The 17,586-nt window shown below is 34.8% G+C and overlaps 1 protein-coding gene across 1 annotated transcript; it reads right to left on the bottom strand.

Moving 5' to 3' along the window:
- Positions 1-597: 597 nt before the first annotated feature.
- On the bottom strand, positions 598-17,290 carry UFL1 (UFM1 specific ligase 1; the record flags this gene model as incomplete). Its single annotated transcript, XM_009275423.2, has 13 exons — positions 598-848; positions 1,541-1,721; positions 2,168-2,253; positions 3,016-3,096; positions 3,239-3,369; positions 4,497-4,660; positions 5,652-5,772; positions 7,718-7,840; positions 10,796-10,916; positions 11,306-11,485; positions 12,210-12,385; positions 13,555-13,701; positions 17,193-17,290. Coding segments are annotated over 13 exons (1,822 nt in total), but the record flags the coding sequence as incomplete, so codon positions are not given.
- Between the last annotated feature and the right edge of the window lie 296 nt (positions 17,291-17,586).

Below are 17,586 nucleotides of genomic sequence, written 5' to 3'. Positions count from 1 at the left end.
ATTAATAGCATGAGTGTGCCGATTTTCAGAAGCTTTCACTACATTTAGAAACTCACATTAGTACTGGGTCACTTTTCTTAAGTTTAGCAATGTACACTTGTACTCAATGTTTTTACTGTTGCGGTCCAGTGAACAGAAGCTGTAAACATCCACTAATGATATCAAAAAGTAAAGATGGCCTTTCCTTGGTATACTATTAGGTATCAGTATATCTTTCAAAACTAGTATTTGAAATTAAGATATACAGGCAAGCCTTAGATCACTATGAATCCAAATCAGAGAAATAAAACTATACGTCTGTGTGCGTATGGAACAGAATACACTGTTACTTGAAGAATAACCATTTCTTGAGGCCTCACATGAAGATGCCAATTAAAAAACACTAGTTTCACACCCAGTGTCCACAACTGTGCTTGTCACATCTACATTTAATGTGTGTTACACGTACACTGTAGTAGTACATAACAAAACTCCATTTGCCACCATCACCCAACAACCGTGTTCCCTGGCTGTGACTTGCAATTGTTAGAAGCCAAATTTTAAAGTTTGTCAAGCATTTTCTGCTATCCTTCCCTTCAGGATAAAAAAAATAAAATCTGACTATATCATGGATGTGGATGCACTGAATAATAATTTTATTCCTCTGTTACAGAAGATTTCCTAGGTCTGAGAACAAGATCTTTGATAGCGGTAGTGATTTCCTGGAGCTCTTTTCGAATGGTATCTGTGCCTTCCTCCTCTTCCAGGTTATCTGTTGTGTCACCGTCTCCATGTTCAGTTTTCCTAGTCTGGCTGATCAATTGTTTCACTACTAATCCCTGGTATTTGACTAACAGAGAATGCTGATCCTGAGGGGAAAAAACAGAACAAAACAAAGGAATGTCAATGTTACGGAGAAGGTACACAGACCTTTAATTAAAAAAGCATTCTCCCATTCTTGCCTAAAGAGGGTAGTGATACATAAATATATTTCCATCAAGGTATTTTGCAACCTAAATTCTGAGAGACATTCAAAGAGGCAGAAAAATGAAAGTGCATCTATGCTGCAAGAACAGGACAATTAACCACTGAAGCAGGAAAGCAATGCAGTTAGTAAACATCACCAGTTTTGACAGTTTAGAATATAGAATTTCAGTATTTTTACTTTTGAAGAGGTATATCTTTCTTTAAAACTGAATTAGAAAAGTTTAAAAAGCAACCATGCTCTAGCTGGGAGGAAAAAGAGTGTAAAAATTTTCAGTTATATGAATTAGAACATCCCTCAATACATAGCTGTCTCTATGGATAAAGACAAAAGCTACAGTACTAATAACAGATTGATTTTTAGTTTTATTAAAAAAATATTGAAGACAGATCCATGAAATGATAGGTTTGAAATACAATACAGATTAGAGAAATTGTATATTCTGTACATGAAGTAATGATTAGACATGAAACACAAAGGTGCCAGTCTTATGCAGCAGAAATAGTGTAAGGCACAACTTTTATGTTCCGTCATAGAAAAAAGGTACTTTCCCCTTAAAAATCTAGAAAGGAATACCTCTGGGATCTTGCCACTTAGGAAATTAATGATCTGTGGTACTGATCTTCCTGGTGCATGAAGCATACAGTGAGTTGAAAACTGAAATAACAGTACTGATGTCAGGTGCAGAACAAGAGCTGGATCTTCTGTGACTTTTAGCTGTTCAATCAGAGCTTGTCTATGCTGAAACAGGACTTGCCTAAGGAACAGGAATACATTATATAAAAATATGTTTCTCATTCTGTCTTATAGTAGTTGATAATAGACTCTAAAACTTATCTAACTTCAATTAATTTTAATTTTCTCCTCTGACAGACCATTTCTTTATGTGAAATTCCACATTAAAAAAAAAAAAAGCTAGCACTGGTGTAGCTCAGATTTTGAAAGTCCCCTAGAGAATTTATAAACTATGTCACAGTAAGCAGTGAGTCAAGCAAATTAGCCGAATATGAACTCTCCCCTCCTCCTTCTCCCATGGAATTAGGACTGCTTGACTTTGTATTTTTCAGTTAAACAGTTTGGAATGAAAGACTGCCTCTTACTTACACATTCTGTGTGACTGCTACCAAACTACCCATCTAACATTTGTGCAGCAACAGAGCTACATTTCACATACTGTGCATAGAATAAATAAAATTAAGGTACCTTTCCTTTTTTTTGTCTCCTTTTTTCACCATAATACCACAAATATCCACTGCAGAATCAAGGCACGAAAGAAAATCTTCTACGCTCTATTAAAAAACAATATAAATATTTAATACGTGTTTGCAGATTATAAAAAAGGGTAACTACTGTTCACAATTAATCACATGAACAGATGACTGTGAATACATTTGGAATAAACTATGGAAGAACGCAGAAAGTAGAAAGTATTTCGTAGAAATTAACTTTATTAATCTTCTAAAATTTCATAAACTTAAATACTGAAACAAACTATAATCCATTAGTCTTAAAAATGGAATTAAAAAAGGAATACATGTTCTACGATTATTTACAGGTATATTTTTTCTTAACAAACATATCAGTATGGCCTTTTGCATAAAAGAATTAATAAATTACTTTCCTTTGTACTTACACTGCATAATATGAAGGGTTTTTTTAAAATATCCAGGATTTTACTAGTTAAGAATACATGGGAGAACAATCAGGAACTTCAGGAACAAAATACAAGAAACATCAACCACTTTAAACTGCAGATTCTCTCTCAGCTTTTACTTTTCTCACCTGCACATAAAAGATACACTGGATTCCATCTAGAAGCAAAGAGCTAGGTGACTATCAGTATCCAAACGTAAGATCGCCTTTTCACCTCTTACAATTCACAGATATGAAAATGTACTTACTCTCACTGACTTACACAAATTCAAAAGATTACTTTGCCTTCGTCCTTCACAGCAGCAGCAGTTACGTACTACACTATGTATATCAGCTGTTTATTAGCATTGTATCAGCAGAACGGAAAACCTGAACTCAAAGATTCTGGATCACTCTACCTTGCCATTCAGAGAAGTATGCAGTTTAGTTAAAGGACCTTTGGTGTCTTCTGGCAATTTACCTAAAATCTTGGTCCGGACCTGTATGAGACAAGAATGGAAATAATCCGTAATATTAATTACCATTTTAGCTGTAGGCATATTTAAACAGAAGATAATTAAATATTAAATAAACATCACCGATCTACTTGAGACTGTTAAAAAGGAACTGTTATCTATGTACCTCACTTGTGATTGTAGAATAATTTTCTGTTGTCATCATTGAATCAGATGCTAGGAAGTTGAAAATAAGATTTGTAATATCTGTACAGACAGTCTTCAACAGGTGTTTGGTAAGGTTAGTCTGAGTCTCATCTGTTAAAAGAAAGAAGTCATTAGAAGTAACTTATTATAGTTATCTGATTCCTATGACAGTTATCACAGCACCTCCTAAAACAGGGACTCTATCAACCATGAGTAGTATGAGAAAGTTATCCCGATACATGAGGCTAACATGCCTCATTTGCAGTTGCTCATGGAACATTCTTCAGTGAAAAATGTGAGCTTTCAGGTCTGTAAGCGCATTTTAATGCATTGTTAGTATTTCAAAGGTGTACCTGTATAAGCAGTAAACTAGCCCCTGTACAATCCTCCTGAACCACTAATGAACAACCACTGCTATCCATCAACAAATAAAAAGTATGTAAAGGAAAAGTCTACAGGACAAGCAGTTAAACAGAAGAGCAGGCACATGACTTTAAGACTGAAACAGTAGAAATTTAGAAAAAAGAGGCTACAGAACACATGTACAAGAACAGAGGCTAATGGGAAATAATTCCATTTATTCCTAAACATAGGAATATTGGGATTTTTTGCTAGTGTTTCCTTTTGTTATAAGTTTTCCGCAGCGAAAGTTCTAGAAGAAAGCTGAATACAGCAGAGAATCTTGGAAATGTCTACAATATTTTCCTAATGCTACTTTTCTGTCACAAAATATAGGTAGCTAAAGAAGACACCTTACAAAGTAACCCACTGCAAAATGAATCTACATATTTTTGAAAAACTACCCTCAAGGATCAGCTACTTTCAGTATCAAACCTAAAAGAGGTTTTAACAGGGGCTTGTTAGAATCAGGTAGTATTCAATTCTTTCATTAGTGGCACAGGTGACAGAATGAAGTAAGCTTACTAATTCCTCTCCCTTCCCTCCCCCCGACAATAAAAACTGGGAAGGGATGCAAACACTTTGGAAGGAAGGACAAGAACCCACAATTATCTTGACAGAAGATATAATAGACTATGGGTATGAAATAAAGAGAACATATTTCAGTAAGTGTACAAAGCAATGCACTCCAGCATAAGGTCAGTGTTAGGCAGTATAAACACGTCTAAGTTTTTCCTTTTTAAACTGTTCCTCTTCTTTGACCTTGAATGTAGATTCTGGAATAAATTCAACATCCTTAAAGAAGCATATTCATTTTTTAAAGTATATATTTATTGTACCTGTGAAATGCTTTGTTCCCTTTTCAAATAACCGAACGTTGTTGTACAAGTTTGAGAATTCCTCCTGCAAGTCCTTCATAGTCTGTCTTCTGCTAGCTCCAGAGGAAGATGTCGAAGACGTAAAAACAGAACGCACAACCTCCTGATAAGTTTTTGTTAAAGGTCTTCGAACAGGGAAGAAGAAAGGAGAAAAAGGGAACATTAAGCAAAGTGTAAAACTGTAGAAGGTTTTTCCAAACATATCAGCAACAGAGAAAGCTCCCTCATTACACAGTAAATGAATGGGGCATGAATGCCACAGAATGGTGAAATAAATAAAAAGCAAATAATTGAAATCAGAAAAAAAGCACTAGGAAATTAAAATGTACTTTTGTAATTGCAGAAGTACTACTGGTTACAGTATACATGGTATGTAAATGCTTGCCAAGGTTTTAACTCATAACAACTCCTAAATGGGAACAAGATGAAACATAGAAAAGATTTCCAGAAGCAACGCTATTCACAAACTCTTTCAGGGGTCTGTGGACAAATTTCAGATCAATGAGAGCTGTAAGCGGGGAAGACTTAAGTTGCATGAAAATAGCACAGGCCCGTCTAAAGATGCAGTTATCATTGCACTCCAAGTTTATTCAAGCTTGGGCTGTTACAGTCCTATCATGTCCTTTTTGCCCTGAACACACATATTCACATCCTCTCTCTTGTATGGAACATCTTTTAAAAGAAGTTATTCATCTTTGCTTAGATCAGTTTGCTGACCTAGCTTACTACCCAGTTCACGCAGGTACCAGCAGAGCCACAAAAGACAGGGAACATGAACGTATACCAAGGGCTGTACAGAAGATGGGACTGGTGAAACCCCAACATGGATCAGTGTAAGGGGGTGGAAATACACCCATGAACCGGAAAATACACTTGCTGACAAAGGACGCAGAACCACCTACTGCTAAGCAGAAGCATTATTTCTCATTACTGCGTCAACACGGCTTTCTAATACATAAGCAAGTATGTAACATGGAGCTGTATAGACAAAGAATATTGTGGTTCACTTCCATCAGCAAAACATTTTTTTCTAAGCAAGAAAACAGATTGAGGAGAAGATTCATCTGAAGAAGTGTACCACAGACTTTCTAACTCCAGTTGAATTACTGAAATTACCTTATTAGATGTTCAGCAAGTTCTGTAATAAGCTCTTCAGGGCAATCCTGCATGCGGGTCTTTAAAACATCCTGAATTTCCTCTTGTGACATGAAAGGGAACTCTGGCTGCTTATTCCTACCTATAGCGGCCATGAGCAACATTCATTGAGAAAACATTACATTTAGTTTTGCTGCAGTTACTCTGTGGCAAGAGACATTGAAATGCCTCAAAGCCCAAACCTCCACAGAAGAAATGCATTACCAACAATGCAAAAAAAGGGATGACTATACATGACAGTTAAATTTTACACATATAAAAACTGACAAAATTTCTCTTTTGATCACTTAGAAGTTATCTTCTGTAACAGACAACTTAAGTAGTATATGAGGACATACATTTTTGATGATACATTTCAAACTGCCAGGCCCATCCATTAGTTTAGAAACAATGACGTCACCAAGACCAAATAGTTTTTTAAAATGTCAAAACTGAATAGAATGTTTCTATTTGAAGGATTTCACAAGGTTGTTGGGTTTTTTTAAACCCCATTTAGTAAGGTACACAATCATGTAACAGAGAGTATCCTAAGCTTGAGGTTACAGTATAAAATTTGAGACATGATAAAGCAAGAATATTAAACCAGACAAGAAGTTCCAGTAATAAAATCAACTTACATGCTGCTTGTAAATGCATACGAATTAGTGCATCTGTATTTTGGTTTTGGACAAAATATGAAGTTTGTCTGCACGCGGCAGAATTTAGTTTTTACACATAAGAGTGAGATCAGGATGATGACAGGGAACCAGAAAAGGACAGGCACTCCATGTTCCAGATGCAGCATAAAACAGGTTTATTCTGCACGTAAGGTAACTGAATGAATGGAAATCAATGATGTCCCTAGTCGTGCCACGGTAGCAATGAACAACATACAAGGCTACAAAAACAGGTGGAAAGGGAGCTTAAATCATGTTTTGGAAGGGTCTTATTTATATTCGAATGGTTACATCTGAATTTATCTTGGGATTTTGGTTCAATCTATTTATTACAATACAGCAATACAAGCAGCAACAATTGTAAAACATGAAAGGCTACACCAAAAAAAAGGTGATGTAACACCGTTTTACTCTGTAACCGAGCAGTCTTGAAAAATAACTTCATTTATATGTGAATTACAGTAATCTATGGGAGTAGTATCATACAAAATTAAGATGCTGTACTTCATAACTTCAAATATTGTGTTTAAAAGTATTTTTCAGTCAGTATTGAAAGTCTAAAATGGAAGTACACGTTTCTTGTACTTCATCGAATAAAAGAAATAACACATGATTATGATTGTTTCATTTGCAACCACTGTTTGCTAAAAGTCTAACACTGTAGGCATTTACTTCTGAGGAAGCCATCCATGCTCCTTCTCCTAACAGTAAAGGTAGAGAAATGGGCACCCACAGGGAGCGATTCAAACTCATCCTGTAATACACATCTGAAACAAGCGAGACAGGCTAGGCCTTCAAAGCACGTACTTTCCTCCACTACAAAGTCAATAGTTATAAAGGTAGCTAGCTCAGATGCAGAAGTCTCAGTTAAACAGATGAATCTTATTTAAAATATTAAAACTTTATTTTGACTGTATATTTCATCCCTATGAGGAAAAACATCTAAGTACTGTTTCATTGCTATGATTTGTTAATTTAAGCTAATTAAGCTTTGGAACTGGATGAGAACTTCTCCATTTATCATATGCTATTCAGCAGGTGTTAAGAAACCAAGTATAATATTCATCCCGAAATCTAAGGCATTTCCTACAAAAAATCAAATAAAAAAAAATAAAATGCTCTCATTTCCTTTACTTAAATTGAATAGCCATTTTAAAGACTAAGTTATACTTTTCAGTGCATACGGCATGTCCATTTCATTTAAATAGCAACATCATATCCATTAATACAATTCTAACTAAATAGTATTCTCAACTTCTTTGATATTTTACCTGACCTTATCAATACAGTGGGGAAAAAGAGAGATGTGGAAAAGCAAGTGATAAAAACATGTCAGTATGAATAGATAGTGCCCAAAATAAAACGACAAACCTGTGCTAGTTGCTTGCGACTCTTCATCGCTGTCAGCATCCTTTCTACCTTTCTTCTTGGTTTTCTTAATCTTGATCTCTCTAGCGTTACCACCTCCTCCTCCTCTCACGCTTCCACTGCCCTCTGGTGGAGAATTATTTGCTCAGTACACAGTAAAGTTGTAGCACTTAAAAAGTTTACAATATTATGGTAATTTATCTGTGTTACTTAATGCTGAATTAAAAAAACACAACCTGATTCTAAATGTGACCTACACTATATATTCCAGAATCTTAGGCTCGTAAGTATCATTCTTAAGAAAAAAAAGCAACTGAGTCAAAGCTTTGTTTAAGTTAATGTCATTAATAACCACAAATACTAATCATATCAAATGTACATATGATTAAAAAAAAAAAGAGCAATATCTTTTTCCAGCTGGAAACAGATGAGATACGAGTGCCCACGATGTAATGGGAGATTTTCTGTTGGCTGAAAATAGCATCTCAGAAAGCATTTAGCATTTTTATTCAGTGATGTTGAATAACTGAGCTACTGAAAAATATTCCAGATAATGTAACTTTGTTAACTTTCAGAGAAAGAATCCTACACAGGAAGCATTTATCCAAAATATTCCTGGAAGCGTGCATTCAATTAACTAGAACACGAATTCTTTTTCAACTATTCCTAGATGACTATAAAGCAACAAGACGTTCCAGTTCTGACAAACATAACAAATTACTTCGTTCATAGGTCCCATAATCCATGTATTCACACTGCAGACAGGATCTCAATTAGCAATACAGTCCCTCTCCACAAGGTAAGCTGTTCTGCTGTTTGTTCCCTTTTTCACAGCTTGTTCCCCTTTCACTTGAAAGAAATTTAAACTCCAGAATAATTGGTTCTATACATGCACTAAGTCTTGAGAAAGTAGTTACTTTGCCATTTAAATATAAGGTCCAAGATTTCAAGTGACTACATTATGTAACAGTATCATTCAAGAAAAGGAAACACAAAGACAAGATGCTACTACTCACAAAGCTAACTGCATCTGTTACGTGCTATAGATGGATTTTTAAGCATTACTTTGCAGGAACAGCAAACTAGTTCACTTGCAGCTAGCAGCGGATGGTGTACTTGTGAGACCACCTGAGTCTGTGACCTCTCCAAAAAAAAACAAACAAAAGAGTTGGTGTTTTTCACAAACTTATTTGAAATGTGACTGCATTCAGCTGAGCAGATACAAACTGTTTGTCAACTGTGCAATATACTAGTTTTTTTGGAAACAAAGCTTCCTTCATTCTGTATTCCACTTGAATAGCCATACAGAAGAAGCTGCAATCTGCAGTCAAGATCTTATCCACAGAGAGATGAAGCAAGAGAGACTACTGCCAGAAAAGCCGTTTTTTATGACAACAGGATCCATGGACTGTAACCTACAGAAAGGATTTCAAGAGTACATGCCTCTACAGATACTTGTTTGTAACAGACTGTTGCAAATGGTATTATAAATAGGCAACAGAGAATTTATCTTGAAAATTTTCATTAAACCAAGACATGGCAGAATCTATATTTGTATGAACTGCATTAACAGTACGCCACGTCAGGTTACACGTAAACAACAGATATTGATATAGTCACGCACAGACCTTGAGATAGGCAACGTGGCATTGGCCACATTCTGCCAATACACAATAACAACATCTAATCCTTAAACCGTGACGTTGATTGTTTTAAGGTAATACATCTAAAAAACCACTTCAGGGTAGTGCTTGCTGATGGTGCAGCATATGTTACCTGTGGATATGAATGTGTCTAGACACATAGTACATGCTCAGTAGAGTCTCGCTCCTCAGAGGGCTGGAAACTGAAGTCATTCTATTTATGACAGTTCAATTAAAGTTCAAGCTTCTCTGCCTCAGCTATGGCCAAGAAAAATCTGCTGTCTCTTGCGGCAAGAATAAGTTTAGTTTCCATGTCAACTCAGTCATGGCCTTTTTAAAAGCAGAATGTAATCTTTTATTTTGCAGACAAGTATATTCAATTAAGCTAGATGCATCAGTGCTTTGTTACTTTCAGTAGCACATAAAACTCTGCATGCGAGTTCAACGTAGATTGCTCAGCTGTGCTGTAGCAACACAAGAGCCACATAAAGTTTTTGGGACTGAAAATACAGTCTTTAGTTTGAATAATGTTTTAAAAACCAGAAAGCTTTGAAAGGGTTAAAACCACACATTTTTATTCTTCTTCAAATTAAAATCTATTCCAAACAGCCACCGCTCAACTGGAGTAAGGCTTGGGATTAATTTAACCCAGCATATACCTTGAAGTAAACTGTGTGAATCTCCAAATAACTATTATGTGTGCAAACAACAGAAAATTGTCTGGCACGGGATTCTTAGAAAAGATGTACAATATTCTCAAATAAAACTCCATCTTAATACCTCATTTCTCAATTTAGACAGAGTGATTTTGGAATTAACTTCTGAAGACAATTAAGAAATACTTTCATTTTCTGGATCCCTGAAAAGTGGAGAGTAGGAGTGTATCTACACTGTGTAATAAAAAATGGTACAGAGGTCCCTGAGCTAATACTGGTTTGGTCAGTCCTCATTGCACAACTCAATCTTATGTGACCATACTAATAAACAAACGTGGATTCCTTGCTTCTAAAGCCAGCTGCCTTGTGTTGGACTAACTCAAGATATCTTTATGGTACTTCCTCTGCACTTCTAAACCTGAAATTAGTTATCATGGACATATCTCAGATATATCTACACCTACAGTATAATGATGAGAAGTGGTTGGATTATTTCTTAAACATCTTCAGCAATGGACTGGAGGCAACTAATGGACTACAAAATATAGTCCATGATGACTATATGGACTTTGTATTTGAATATTTCCAAGGCTAAACAAGCCTCTTTTTTTTTTTTTTTTTTTTTTTTTTTTTTTTTTTTTTTTTTTTTTTTTTTTTTTTTTTTTTTTTTTTTTTTTTTTTTTTTTTTTTTTTTTTTTTTTTTTTTTTTTTTTTTTTTTTTTTTTTTTTTTTTTTTTTTTTTTTTTTTTTTTTTTGGCTTAAGCTAAATATTGATGCCTTACCTGTTGCTTTCTTTCTTCTTTCATCCTTTTTGTCTTTTTTATTAGCATATGAATTCTCTAAACCAGAAACCTGTTTTAAATCTTCTTCAGTGATTATATTAACAGGGTTATTTTTCATTTCCTAAAATGAAGAACATGCACTTAATAGCAAAAAGATACACACAGCAACAGAAGATACATATGGAAACATTTCAGCCATTTGGCCATTTTTAAGTATACTAATCTAACACCGTGTTTTCCAAGTGTAACACATGAAGAGACGTTTATTCTCCTCTTCAAAATTCAGCATCTGATCATACTGTTATAGTGTAATGGTATTCCCTGAGTGCAACTGAATATACATTAAATTACACTGATTACATATACAAATCTTTTCTTCATTTTTGCCCTTCTTCTCAAGCTGTATTTCAGATGAGATGTAAAGAGATGGTAACAGCAAATAGAAAGTCACATAAACTATACTCCAACACTCAATGTATATTGCATCTTGACCAATCAAAAAAACTGTACCTTTTCAGCTTTCTGTTGCATCATATCAGAAAACAGATCAGCACAGCTGCTTAGAAATTTCTCACTGACCACAATGGTGTCAGTGAAGACTAAATCTGAAGAATTTTTGTTTAAAGATCTCATCACTTGCTGAAGCAAAATCCCAACATCTTCTACTGACAATGAGCTGGGCAGAAGAGTCTAGGGTGAAGAAAATCAAAATCATTTACATACAATAATCTGTTCTAGAATGGACAGACATACTTGCACGTGGATAAACAGAATCCACAGACATCCCATTTGACATCTGTTAACTATTTAGAATATATCGCACTTTTAAAATTAAACTAGTAATTTAAGAGTATATACTATTTTAAATCTTCCAACATCCCAAATCAAGATTGCTCTAGAATATGTGTTACCTCTGGGAAAACGCACAGCAACTTCTTCAAAATGCAGCTCAACAGATACAGAATAACACCAAACACAAAACAACAGCAGGCCTTCTTACAAGCGACAAAGTAATGCTGTAAGGCCTAAAATTAGGATTTAGCCAGGACAAAATGGCTAATATCCCTCTGCTTACCGAAACTGTCATAAGAGTTCAGTTTAAACTTTTTTCCAAAAAAACCCCCACAGAAATATATTGCTCTCTAGCAGAATACATTAGCACTAATTTTGAAATGAAAGTTAGTCTTAGGTTATCTATCAACCAAATACTGATATGTCCTTCCCCTGTTTTTGTTCAGACCAACTTAAAGGCAAATAATGCCTTTTTTCTTGTTATTTTACTTAAATGGAATATTCTTCTTTGACAACATGGAATTTTCATTATAGATATGTGTAGTTTCAATAAAGTATCACCTGACACAAAAATAAGACAAAATAAATAAATCCAACAACAACAACTGAAAGGATTGCTTACCGCTACATCTATCCAGTTTCCAGAGCTGATGGCTTCCTCTACAGAGGCTTCAACTTGATCCACAATTTCCTGACCAACACAAGCTGCTCTCAGAAATAAGAGTTGTGTGGACTTGTATCTTTTTTTAATGTAGCCTGCTGGGTCAGGGATGCCAAGTCTGTACAACGCATCAAATTCTATAAAATAGTTAGATGTCTGTTACATTTAAGTACCTTCATATACATACAGGATCTGATGTGGTAATTTTTTTTGAAAGCAGGAAATGAAGAACTACATATAGTTTTTATACAAGTAAATGCAGCCTCAAGCTGATGCTGACCTAAAACTCAGTTCAGTACAAGCTACACCTAAACATAGTTAACAGAAATATGAAGATTAAATCATGGACATGACTTTGGTCTGAGTTTTGGAAAAAAACCTTTTTTTTTCAGATTCTTATAGCATTAAGTTTATCTTTGCAATACCTTTCCAAACTATTCTAATATAACACAAACAATATTTACAATACATACAATGTCAAAATGTTTTGTTTTCAAAAGTTACTCCAATATACTCGTAGAATCGTGCAATGCCTCACAAGCAAAGCATTTTGACTATTTGGCCATTTATACTTAGATGTTCTGAAAACATTCAAAGACTTTGACAGATACTCTATCGGTCAAGCAATATTACAGAAACACTTAATACTACTACAGTAAATTATGCCGAACCTTTTCAAACTGCAAGACTAACTGCTATTTATGGACTGGCCCTTTGGGACCATAAGGGTACATTCCTCTATTTATTCAGGTCCACATTTTCCCATAGCTCCTGTTTTAAAACACCATCGTCCAGCACCACTCAGCTTTAAGTTAGACAGACTTGTTCGGATTCAAACCAGGACAGTAGTGCTACCCACTCCAATTCTACAAATCTTATTTAGGAAAAGGTTCTTCCTGTGCACTGCACGCTTGGCTATCTGGACTATTAACAGCCAAAGTTTGGTTGTAATCTGGACACCTGGACTGAAACTCCAACCATGTGGGTCAAACATGATCATCTGAAAAGTTTACAATGAGCAGTCTAAGAAATGTTTTCAGAACAGTAGTAAAAGCAGCATTTGTTACTCTGTGAGAAATAAAGTTACTGTTTAGCAGTTTGGTTCTCTCTGCTGAATTCTTTGTGATAAAGTAACAAACATCATTATAAGCAAGATGGTCTTTTAACGAAGGAGTATCAACTACTGTATTGATTTCCACTTATTCTTGTGAGGCTTCATTATAGACATTAGCTATATTAGGGTAAGACCAATTACCTAAACTGATTTTAGAAAGATATTTTATCTATGAGAATATAGATTAATTACCTAAGTAACCATTCTGCTTGAAAAAGGAATCCACCCAGTTGCTTTGTGTTCTGGCATAGATGTCTGGAACAAACACAGCCTTATCCTGTCTCCCACCAATCACAGTGCCTTTTAGACGACCAGTGTTAACAAGTTCTTCTAGCACAGCTACAAGAAGAAAATAAAGAAAGAATGAAGCGACATTTTTCACTTCGATATATCCATTAATCAAAACACAGCAATTATTTTCCCTGTTTTGGGTTCTCCCCCCCCCCCCCCCCAGTTGTTTGTGCTTGTTCTAGTGAAACATTTCTGAGTTCTATCAATTATTTTTAACACTCATGAGAATGTCTTGATAAAAGCTCTGGAAATCATACAATGTTTCAAAAGAGTGAGCCACAATGGCAGGATCAAAACACTTTTTACTGAACATATACCTGGACAGTTCGAGCTTTTAATTTAGAAAATGTAGTCATAAAAGAATCTTTCTCTGGCCAGACAATAAAATATATGAGCATTTTATTAATAATGTTCTCTTTGAATTCACTGCTTGCATGTTAACCAAGATGAAAAAGAGAGATCTGAACACACTAAAATGACATGAAAAATTGCTACCTAAACTGCATAAATGTGGGCACCTCCTACTGGTGACTATCTTCATGGTTTACAATGTTCACACGGTTGCCAGTAATAACCTCCTGATAATGCGCAAATATTGCTGACAAAGAATGTATTGGTAACTCATAGTACCAAAGTACTAAGCCTTTCTCGATGCTAAATAAGGTATTTTCAATCCATTAAAGGTACACAGGAATATCTGATTTGCCTCCTATGTTCTGCTTTTGCCTTTTCCTAAGTCACTAGATAGATTAAAAAAAAATCAGTGACATCAACTGCCAAGCTCTGCTGATTTCCAGAGCTTTGCTAGATGGCTTTTTTATCCTCAGTTTGTGTTGATTTCTATTTCATTAAAAGACAGATTTAAATTGTCAGATTAAAAGACAGATTTTACCCTGGAACAGAATGTTAAATGGTATCACATGGTACGGGTTCTTCCTCATTAAATACGAGTAGTAGTCAACATTACAACATGCTTAATACAGAATAAGGAGGTTTAGCTCACCTACACAGGAAAATTTACCTGAAAACCTCGTTCCAGAAGAAATACTGCATATTAAATAATGATTTTTTTTTTTTGTCAGATATGCCCATAGTGTAGATAGGCCTGTATAAGCTAGCAGCTATTGAACACAACTGCCATTAACAAAGCTGAACAGTACTTACACTGAAAAAATGTAGAAGAGAAACTGATTTAAACAAGATATAGCTTTACGTAATCTAGGACAAGAGCTAGAAATCATGTTCTGCCATGGTTCAGTTACCTTGTATAAAATGGAGCTTATCAGACAGATTCTGAAAATAAAATTAGACTTTTATACTTACTAATAGTTTAGTTACCCTAGAAAATAAAGAGTCAACGTGCCTATTCTACTTAAGCAATTGTCAGAAAATACAGTTTGGTTCTCTATTTGCAATCTCAACTTGTTTTTATTCAAAGTTTTTGGGAAAAAGAGTAAAACTTTAATAGATTTTCAAACAATTTTGTGGAGCACTAGCAATGAACTAGAGTCTTCAGAGAAAGGGGGAGAAATGGAGATGCCGATTAATTTTTGTATTATTTCAAGTGCCAGTTCTAAAACTCCAGGGCAGAGAAGGTGCTTTCATAGGAGATTTCACAGCCCCTACTACAATTATGCCTAGATGGTCTTTTGTTTTAAATCAAAACAACAGGACCTTTGCAGAACTACTGTAATCTCACATTTACTTTTTAAAGGTGATTGAGTAGTTTGTAGTGTCCTATTAGGTCTCTGTCAAAGTCTGGCAAAGACAATAAGCGTCCCTCCATGCCTGTCCTACATCAGCAACACAACATTCAAAAACGAAGAACATCTGTGCTTTCATTATGCTTTGTAATTAGTGTTTTAACTTAAACAGTTTCTCATACCTAAAATTATTTTCTATCATAACTTCATGCCAGCTTAACAGGAATAGCAGCACAGCTATGTGATAGAACCAAAGGCTATTGTTTATCTTGTCAACACTAAGTGTTGATTAAATAATTAGCTGTTTGTAAATTATACAACCAGTACACTGAACTTACTTTTTTTTCCTGGAAGAGACACAAAACTGACACAACCAGTACACTGAACTTACTTTTTTTTTCTGGAAGAGACACAAAAAAGAGAAAGACCACTTTAAAGCACATTGCTAGTAATGACAAACATAAAAAGCGAAGAGTATAAGTAATATCATTACAAGATATTTTCCAAGTTTCCAGCATTTGTGAAATTGAAATGGTACCTCAGCAAATGGATAGAATAAAATCAAATGTACTCTGGCAGTGAGTAAAAAGCTCTTTGAAACTTATGAAACCGCAGAGGAAATGAAATACAGTAAGAAAAACTAAAGGAAAAAAAAATGAACAAACTCACTAAAAAAACCCCCAAAACCCAAGAAAAAGAAAGTACTAGAAATACACTTAGCCATCATGATGATTACTGGTGACAGGAAAACACTAGAACTTCAATTCACATTAATACTGTACGTGAGCAAAACACGATCATGTATTTGCAGGACCTGTTTGAAAAAGACTGTAATTGCATACTGAAATTTGTTGGGTACTGCAACATTACTATTATGCAGTTTAACAGATTTTCCTTTTATTCTATGAATACCTGGATGGTACATTCCAAAAAAAAGAGGAAACCTTAAATTGTTTATGTGAAAGTAGAGTGTTTATATGATTTTATTTAATTTCTAAGATTTTAATTTTTAATGAATAAGCTTGTCGCAAAGAACAAGAAGGTAAGCAGAGAGCTATTATAGTGGAGCTAAAGTGTGCAATGCCCTGAAGGCAAAAAGACCCAATGGAACAGAAGAGAAATATTAACTTTCATGAGAAGAGACAGAAAACCATTAAAGGATTCCGAAGACCAGCAGCACTTGGTCAGCCAGCATCCAAGACTAATGATGCTTGAAGCAGCATTTTGGACAGACAGGAGGGGGTAGTCAAAGAAAAGCTGCAACATTAGAAGTGAGAAACAGTTAAGTACTGCCTAAAAGTTTCAGCAGTTGGATAGGAAATCTTTATGCATTTCTATTTAAAAAAGGAACTGCGGAAAATAAAAGCAAACAGTTTAAGGATATGCTTTATCTCTCAGCATATAAAGACATTTAACTAAGAGCATAACAAAAGCTCTGCCTCTGCTATCACAGAGAAAAGTCAATAAATAAAATCCAGAGTAGTTAATGCCATTTGGCTACATAAAATCTGTCCCCTTTTATGTGCTTCACTGATAAAACTGCCAATAGCTAAAGGCAAATAACAAAACAGATGACAAAATGAGTACTGTACTACTTGTACCATTCTGCCCCAGAAGCATTTCATCAACATATGCTTTCATTGCTTTAGATACAGAGAACATCTCTTCAGTTATGGATGGCACAAAAGGTTTAATACTTTTTACACTAAAGAGAAATATATTGTTCTTTACTCCAGAATTAAGGCTATATACTAAAATGCTTCTTTGAAAGCATACTTCTAGTAATGAAGAATCTATGAATTTACAAAAATACAAAACAGTCTGAATGAAACTCACAATAAAGTAAATGTTCTTGAAATCCATACCGAGTGATCAAGTTACTTACAGGTGTAGGTCTTGGAAAAAAGAAAAACAAAACAATATAAGTTAATGACCTGAAATTGAGGTGGAGAATCTAGAAATAAGAGAGGTTACTAGAGCTGGACAAAACTACATAATATCTTAGCCCCAGGGTGCTACACTGATGGTTAACACAGCTTACAAGTTTTTAATTTCAAATTACTATGAAGTTATATCTTGTAACAAAGCCATGACAATTATTGTAAAGAAACTTCTGCTGTCCCAAGTTTTTATCTTCATACAAATTGATGCAGAGGTTATTGATTTAATAAGAAAAAAATATCTATAATCATTTGTAGTGGGTAGACATCAATATGTAATTGACTGGGGA

Source organism: Aptenodytes forsteri, unplaced genomic scaffold (assembly GCF_000699145.1).
Source record: "Aptenodytes forsteri isolate BGI_AS27 unplaced genomic scaffold, ASM69914v1 Scaffold384, whole genome shotgun sequence".
NCBI classification, from domain to species: Eukaryota; Metazoa; Chordata; class Aves; order Sphenisciformes; family Spheniscidae; genus Aptenodytes; species Aptenodytes forsteri.
The sequence above is the reverse complement of the archived record's forward strand: the minus strand, read 5'-3'. Positions and strand labels throughout refer to the sequence as shown.